Below are 9,029 nucleotides of genomic sequence, written 5' to 3' on the forward strand. Positions count from 1 at the left end.
GTCTACATGCCTAAATGCACTGAGTTACCGCCATGTGATTGGCTGATTAGAAATTAAGTGTTAACGAGCAGTTGGACAGGTGTACCTAATAAAGTGGCCGGTGAGTGTATATCGTCAACCAAAATCTCCTGATCAGAATATATCAGAAAATATGATGGGGTTGATGATCAKCTAGCATTGCAACAAATCTTAACCTAATGTCTGTAAATCTGAATAAATTGTTGCCGTTTTTGTGTTCGCTAAAACCAGTTAGTCTTAAATTGTGGTAACAAAAGTTTCTGAGAGTCTTCTGTCAAATCCAGCAAACTTTTAAGAACAGCAGTTGTCCTCTGTGGCGTCTCCCCAGAGTCTAAAGCTCAACAACATTCTGCGTCCGAAGCTTCCTCTCACCTTGTGTGTGTGTGCTACCCTTCTGTGCACTGCGGACTGCCGGCTAGCCGTGTGAGGAGTCGCGCACATCTCTTGAAGTCTGAACAGAAAAAAGTAAAGCAGGACTTTTGAGCGTGCTGACTTTGGACAGACGCTTGTCGGTGCGACAGTCAGAGGAAACAGCTTACATGCAGGTATTGTGCAGTCTCTGGTGTGGTGGTAAAGTCTGTACGCCTTAATCCTGCACTTGGAGCTGAAGACCAGCGGACCTGCCAGAAGACRAGAAAAGACGAGGCCTTTAATCACATTTCCGACTTTTACACTCACAAAGTCTTCCTTTCATGCTAACGCTATGTTTTAAAAACACTTACCTGTGAAATATTTTAGTATTTTCTCCTTCTTTTTTGGATCTCTTGTAGATGAAACTGTGAGAAGAGAGTAAAGGGAAGGAAACGGTCAGTTTCCACTTAGTGTTTTAAGAGGGTCTGTTCTTAAACAATTAAAATAAGATAAATTTGTCAAAGAAGACATGGATAAGTTTCACACGAATATAAATAATTAGACTGCTCATGCGTTAACTTGGACTATATCACACAATTTGCTGACATAAAGACACATATTTATAACGGATCATCAACATCTACAGGAGTCATTATTATACTATATAATAATGCATAATAATAATTATTAACATATTTTTTCATGAATATTTTAACATAATTAGCCTGTTTTGTATCATATTAGAGGCTATTTAATTTCCTTGAATCAATTCATATATTATTATATATTTAAAATTAGGGTTGGGCACAATCGTATTGTGTGCAATTAATCGTCAGAAAAACATTAAACGATTAATTTTTGGCACTCGACGATTAATACGATTAATGCCACCAGGTGGATTAACCGCTTGGTGCTCCTCTGATTCAAATACGACCAACATTTTAAAAAGTTGTGTCATTTATTTATCTATCAACACAATTAAAAGCCTGATTTGACACTTTGGAACAGATTTTTACAAAGAGCCAATTTTCTCCCTATAAATTGGTCATGTGACTATAAGGGTGTCCAGGGACTCCGGGGGATTAATCGTCAAATTAATTATTATCGGCTAAAAACCACAATTAATCGTGATTAATTTTTTTTGCCAATATTGCCCAACCCTATTTAAAATATTTGCTTTCTTGCAAAAATTAGAAATTCAATGAGAAATGACATTCTATAACTCTACAGACTTCATGGTCACACTTTGAGAACCGCAAAGCTGACCTGAAAAACTAGCGGACTGTATGAGGCCCGCGAGCCATTGTTTGATAATCGTTGCTTTTCAGGCTGCATGTAAATTTAAATTAAACAGATGCCTTTCAGTTGGCTTCAAAATAATTGTGTTATATTTTGATTAAAACGAAGATGGTAAGCTTCCCTCCCTGCCCCCCCGCGGACACTCACCGACAACCGGACCCCCTCGCTCTGTTCTGCTGCGGAGGTCCCTCAGCTCCACCGACGACGACCAGCTCCCGGCTCGTGACGTTACGACCGGGGCTTCCGTTCGCGCGCTGTGGCGTCCCCGGCCCCCGTCCACGTGCCGCACCACCTCCACCATCCGCCTCGCCAGGCTGCGCAGCGCGTCCCCGCCGGCCGGCCGCGCCGGCGCCGCGGTGGGCGCGCTCTGGCCGCGGTGCTCGCTCAGAGCGCACATCAGCACGAGCAGCCCGGTGAAGACGGGCCGCCGCTGTCCGTTCATGGCTCCGGTGGGCGGGAGGAGGAAAACAATCATAAAGTATAAATAAAAACAAAGGAAGTCACTTCTCCCCGGAAACCTGCAGGAAGAGGGAAAGAAAGAAAGAAAATTAATGAGTTAAAAAACATGAACTTCCTCAGAATAAACAAAAATATTTACGCACCAAAAATTTAAATCCAAAGCGCATCAACAGATACAGAAACTGCACTTTAACATTCTGTAAAGATTGTTTTTCCTCAGCAACAATAAAATAAATAATAAATGTTTTATTACCTTTTTTAAACTCTGCAGAAATAGTGACTTTTTCCTGCGCGTCCAGACAAAACCAGCACGTGAAGAAGTTTTACTTAAAGTGTTCTGATCTGGTCCCACTTTTGTCCTTTTTATTTAAAAAAAAGTTTCCCAAAGAGGTGTTTAAGTTGTGATCATCCTCCAGACCCGGGCAATTAAAAGAAGATCCAAGTCTCGTCCCGCAGAAGTGATGGATCAGTGGCTCCCCCCTCCTCCTCCTCTTAAACCTGAGGTGAAGCTGACTTTTTTTTTTTAAATCCAGCCTCGTTCCCCTCCTGAGAGCTCCTTCCTCCGTGGACTAATTATAGGACCCACCTGAGGAGGAACAAGTCCGCGATTATTGGAGCGACCTTCACCCGAGCGCTGCGCAAAGTTTTCTGAGCGTCTCTCCTCCTCCTCCTCCTCTCCGTCACTCCATTTATGCGCGTGATGCGCGGTTACAGGAAGCCCCGTCCTCCTCTTTTAACACTTCCACTGAAATCTCCAAGTAGCCCCCCTGCGCGCGGCGCAGACACCCGGCTTCTTTTTTTAGTGGAAACGCTCTTCCTTCTAGTGATCCTCGTTTAGAAGCGCCGCGCGCGTCACGTCCGTCKTGGTGGCGGGAAACCCCAATTAAGCGCGTTTTAGGGACGGTTCCTTTGAAATCATCAGACGAAAAATAWAACCTTCTCGTCGGGGTAGTGCACGAGACCGCTTCTCACTGGAGATTAGTCTGCTGAGGCTGGAGCAGCTATCTTAAATTAGGGGCGTGCATGTGTCCCCACCCCACCCCCCCATCAACAGCCCACCCCTCAAACCTTCACTTTCACCCTGCTGCTTCAAAACAACTTTATTCTGCTGCCCGCGCGGCGTCTCCACGAGCCCAAATGTGTTTTTTTTTTTTTTCCTTTTTCCTAATCGGATTATTGCAGGAAATTTGTAGAGTCTGTTTTGGACTGAAAAKACTTTTTATGTTTTTGGAGACCGCGCGTGCGTAAAAGTTTGGTGCTGAACTGGACAGCGCGCGCAGATCTCCTCCCTGAACTCCTCTCCTCCAGGATGACTAACTAACTAACTAACTAACTAACTAACTAACTAACTAACTAACTAACTAACTAACTAACTAACTAACTAACTAACTNCTAACTAACTAACTAACTAACTAACTAACTAACTAACTAACTAACTAACTAACTAACTAACTAACTAACTAACTAACTAACTAACTAACTAACATAACTTGGCTGGTATCTGCTTTCTTTTTATGATTCACCCCAAACCACACTCTAAAAATGAAATGTTGGATTTACTTAACCATGTTATGTGACCTGGTTCCACTTAACTGAGTAAATTCAAAGCAACATGCTCATGTTCTTTGGTTAAAAAAAAACTAGTATATTGCTTTGAATTTACTCAACTCAGTTAAGTGGAACCAGCTAACATAACATGGTTAAGTAAATCCAACATTTCATTTTTTACAGTGCACGAGAAGCGACATTTAGATTAAAATGACGTCATTGTACTTTAAAATTTGTGACAATTCCAGTGCAAATAGTTGTTAAAAAAAAGGCACACATCAGTATCAGTTATGAAACCAGATAAATCAATAACAACAGAATGAAATCGACACTGTAAAAAAAGAAATGTTGGATTTACTTAACCATGTTATGTGACCTGGTTCCACTTAACTGAATTGAGTAAATTCAAAGCAATATACCAGTTTTTTTTAACCAAAGAACATGAGCATGTTGTTTTGAATTTACTCAACTCAGTTAAGTGGAACCAGGTCACATAACATGGTTAAGTAAATCCAACGTTTCATTTTTAGAATGTACTTGATCATATCGATATTTTGATCCTTCATTGATTAAAACGTTTTTTTCCAGGGTTCAGTTTCAGCAGGGGTTCGTCACTCATGCAGTCATCCTCTGTTTTTGTTTTTTTCCTCAGCACTGAGCCAGCATGATGGCAAAGCTTGACTCATGAAATATTTCCTTACAAGTGGGTATTTTGAAGTGTCGTCATGGAGAATTTGTGGTTTCAAATGACAGCTCCGTGTCTGCTGAGTAAGAGCAGCTGGATGTGGAGCATCACTGCAGCTCTCTGCTCTCTGGGAGGGGGAATTGGTTTTTTGGGGGTAAAATAAGTGGAGCGATGAACAAAAAGATGACCAGTTTTAGATCCAGTTTGGTTTGACTTTAAGAAACATGATAATGATGATGGTGATATTTAAAAACAGGAAAATTACCAAGTTTAATTTATTACTTTAATTAACAAAATAATGTGCAAAACAGTCCTTAAATGCTAAATACAATCACCATACAAAGTCAAAAAGAAAAAAATTGTATAGGTCTTCTGGACGGGTTCTTCTCTAATGAAACGTTTCGTCTCTCCTCCAAGAGACTTCTTCAGTCTGAGAGTTTCAGGCAAAATTCAGGCTTTTAAGCCCTGCCTCCATGTGATGTGATACTCACATCACATGGCTATCGTTGACACCTAATYAACACCTATTGTTAACAGGGGGTGGAGTGATACTGGCAATGGCCGCGCTGTAGGAGGGGGACAATTGAAAACGGAGGCCTCCACCTCTGTTTAATGATGGACGGTCTTTCTTCACAAAAATGGCTTCTTTTACTCCTCTCTCAAACCAACGTTCCTCTCTATCAAGAATGAGAACATCCTCATCTCTGAAAGAGTGACCGCTGGCCTGTAAATGAGTGTAAACTGCAGAGTTCTGGCCATTAGATGTAGCTCGTCTGTGTTGGGACATTCTTTTGAACAGTGGCTGCTTTGTTTCCCCGATGTATAACTGGTCGCAGTCCTCCTGGCACTTAACAGCATATACAACATTGCTCTGTTTATGCCGGGGCACCGGATCTTTGGGGTGAACCAGCCTTTGCCGTAATGTGTTTTGGGGTTTGAAAGCCACTGGGACATCATGTTTAGAAAATAAACGTCTCAGTTTCTCCGAAACACCCGCAACATACGGAATAACCACTGGTTTGGGTCTGGGTTTGGGGTCTTCATTTTCACCTGAAGGTTGCATGGAATCCTGTCTGTGTTTCCTGTCTGCTTTCAGGAAAGCCCAGTCAGGATAACCACACTGCTCCAGGGCCTGTCGTGTGTGTGATTTCTCTTTCTGCCTGGCTCCTGGGTTTGTAGGGACACTGTCTGCTCTGTGGTACAGAGTCCTGATCACTCCTAACTTGTGTTCCAGTGGGTGGTRGGAGTCAAAACGCAAATATTGGTCTGTGTGGGTGGGCTTACGATGTATGCCAGTTTCCAACCGTCCTCCATCCGAAACCGAGACATCGCAATCCAGGAACGCCAACCTGCCATTTTTACAACCTCTCGTGTGAACTTAATATATTCATCCACAGAGTTGATGTGATCAGTGAAATGTTGGACTACATACAAAGTCATTAAATTACAAAAATAAAAGTACTAAATACCAAAAGTTGGTTCTTTAATCACCAAGATTACTGTTTTTATTTTTCAGTGCTGACACTGCTGATTTTATAATAACACTTTCCTGACATTACAAGTACTTAAAAAAGGTACTTCAGTTCAGTGAAAAGTTTCTGCAGCTACCTGTTCGCTGTTCTGGGAGGACACCAAGGTGTTCCCAGACCAGTGCAGAGACATAGTTTGATGTCTGGTCTGGGTTTTCCCTGAGGTCTCCTGCCTGGAAAACCTCCCTAGGGAGGAAACAAGACATCCTTAGAGGAGCAGCAGCTCTCCTGCATAACAAAGTGTGCTATATTTAGTGCAAAAAAGTACGTACATTTGTGTTTGGTCAATTATTTATTTGTTGAAACAAAGCTCATTGGCAATAAATCGTATATCGTTAAAAAGCCTGTTAATTTCCCCTTTAAATGGTGCCACATTTGTAAGGAACATGCATTTGTGGGATGAACAGTAAAGCTGACTATGTAAAATTTGCCAAATTTTCTCTGTGAAACAGCTTGTTTTGCCTTTGCTAACACGTGTTGAACTTCTGGTACCTCCAGGTGCTGCCAATCAGGTGCCCACTATAAGATTTATTTCCAAGAAGCACTGATACATCTAAGAAATAATCTACCAAACATCAGGTTCCTCATTTTTTGTTTTAAGTCTACACATATAAAACCAAGCCCACAAAACCAGGGGCGGAGCTAGACTTTTTTGCAAGGGGTGGCAAATGTGGGTTTTAAACCCACATTGAAGGACATTGCTTTAATTCAGCTGTTTTATAAAAAACATTGAGCTGAAAATTTGTGTGGTCGTATTACAATGTTCTAAAAACAGTCACAACTTATTATTCAGCCTTTTTTTTAGACACACAAAGATAAGTGTAGAAGTAGCCAAAAACATACCAATTCTAAATGTTGATCAAAAATTTAAGATGGCCACCACAGCYATCTTTAAAAGGCTACAATTCAGCCATTTGAAGACTTATTGAGATTAATGTTTTTGTGAAGAAGYGATTGCTGATGCTAATCCTAAACTAGAACATAATGACCCCCGCACGCACCAACGTACCAGAACTCAGAAGTCTTTATTCCTAATAAATGTCATGCTACTAGGTACATCCCAAAATTGTAGTGGTTTGGGTGGGGGTCTTTTGGGGGGGGGCATTGGTTGACCTGATGGATAGCCCCTCATCAGAGCTACACAACCAAAGAAAATCTGAAGCTCCTATGTTTAATGTTTTTGAGCTATAACCATTTTGTATGTCCAGATAGCCCCTTTTCAGATAAATTGGGGGTGGGGTGGGGCACTGATTGGTGGGCCTGATGGATAGCCCTTCATCAGAGCTAAACAACAAAAGAAATCTGAAGCTCCTATGTTGAACAGTTTCTGAGTTATAAGCATTTTTGCATGTCCTGACGCCCCCTCTTCAAATGGGGTCTATTGTAAAACCGTTGGCTGGCGCAGTGTAGGTCCGACTCATCTACAGTCCTGCAAATTTCATGTTGATTGGTGCAGCTGTTTTTGTGCTACGGTTGACCAAAGTCCCTGAAAAAATAAATAAAATAAAATAAAACAAACCGTACGAAAACAATACGACTCCCGCTTACGCTTCGGGTGCGGGGGGGGTCATAATAAAAGTAACCATAAAGACTAATGTTAAATTTAATAAAGGGCAATTCAGCCACATTTAAACATACACAGCTGAAAATGATGAAAGATGAAATAGATGGGTGTGTTTCTCCAATTAATAATCAGCCTGTATTTACTTTGAAGTAACAAAAAATCTTATTTCATCTGGTATATCAAACAGCAGACCTCAGAGTCACGTGTGATTCTGTAAGTCAGTGACTCGTGTTCATGTGATTCCAAGTGAAGCTCCTGCAGTAAAACCTCACAGGTTCTGTGTGCCGGTCGTTTTCTCTCAATCTTCTTTTCCCACTGAACTTTTGGTGACACTTCGCCTCTAAAAGACCTCTTTTTTTTATTGCACGATGTGAGTTTTTCTTGTCCAAATGGAAATTTCATACCACAGGTGTACCAAGATTTTCTAATCGTGTGACAACAATCAAATCATAGTTCTCTAAATGTTGGACTTTTTTCCCCCCTCAGTGAAGCTCRACTAAACTCATATCCCTGATGATTTTGACTTTTAAACCAAATTCTTGGCTGGGAAATGCATATTTGGAGTTAAGGGAAAACAAAACATACTTTCAGATTCTCAAAGGAATAATTGTCTCAGAAAAATTTGAATGTTTGCAGAAGAACGCAAGTTTGGATCAATCCATTTCTTTATTTTTTGTTTTGGTTTTAAACATGCATGGATCGGTCACAATGAAACCAGTGAAAGTTTAGGTCAAGTACATATTTTTGCCAGTAAAAAGCGAAAATAAATAAATAAATAAATGCTGTTTTGTTGGGGGATTTTAGGCCTCATGATGGTTTTCTTTTTTTTTTTCTCAGATCCACACAACATCAAAAATTTAATAACGTTTTYCAGGTTCTATGTTGTAATGTTGCTGCATCCCATTTACAGTTATGAGTAAATGTACTGATATTCTCTGAACAGAATGTATGAGGCACCAAGTGTAAAATAAAATGTAAAAAAGTCACTAACACATTTTCATTATTTAGCTAACTTTGAGAGGAAAATGCTAGTTAAAATATTTTCACTACTATTTTATAGTTATTTAGTTCACTGATCTCATTTTTGACAAATTTTAACTAAATGTTACATTTAAAAGTTAAATAATATTAAATCCTAAAACTAAATTAATCTAAATGTAAAAATTAAATCCTAAACGTTTGACTTTACATTTTGGTACTTAAAATGCAATGTAGCCTTTGTTGTTGGTGTGAGGCACTTGTTGTGACATCATCATCCTGCGACAATAACAGTAACACTGCTAACATTGCTAATGCTGCTAACGCTTCTCCACAAGACTGCAGTTGTGTTAGGTTAGGGTCCAAGCTGCACTTCAAATTGCCAGACCACAGGTACCATCCATATTGTTTTCAGTTAACATTGAATTTAAAATTTAAATGCCATCAGCATCAGCAATGTTAGCATTGGTTAGCGTTAGCTAACAGGAAAATATCCTAAGATGAATGTCAACAGCTGCTAAAACAAATAGTCAGATTTTGCATGTGAATTCACTCACTGAAAACAGAAGCAGCTGAAAGAAAAAATAAATATATTTTG

At 40.2% G+C, this 9,029-nt stretch overlaps 1 protein-coding gene across 1 annotated transcript in view; it reads right to left on the reverse strand.

Annotated features, from left to right (window-relative positions):
• alkal2a (ALK and LTK ligand 2a) overlaps positions 1-2,842 on the reverse strand; it is a 6,837-nt gene extending 3,995 nt beyond the window's left edge. The window contains exons 1-5 of the mRNA XM_014011559.1: positions 2,381-2,842; positions 1,816-2,186; positions 741-794; positions 558-638; positions 391-469 (exon numbers count right to left, since the gene is read on the reverse strand). Of these exons, the coding sequence (XP_013867013.1) occupies positions 405-469; positions 558-638; positions 741-794; positions 1,816-2,143 (528 nt within the window). The 5' untranslated portion in view covers positions 2,144-2,186; positions 2,381-2,842 and the 3' untranslated portion in view covers positions 391-404. The remainder of the gene's footprint in view (positions 1-390; positions 470-557; positions 639-740; positions 795-1,815; positions 2,187-2,380) is intronic.
• Positions 2,843-9,029: the final 6,187 nt, after the last annotated feature.

The sequence above is a fragment of the Austrofundulus limnaeus genome, unplaced genomic scaffold (genome assembly GCF_001266775.1).
Source record: "Austrofundulus limnaeus strain Quisiro unplaced genomic scaffold, Austrofundulus_limnaeus-1.0 Scaffold82, whole genome shotgun sequence".
NCBI lineage: Eukaryota > Metazoa > Chordata > Actinopteri > Cyprinodontiformes > Rivulidae > Austrofundulus > Austrofundulus limnaeus.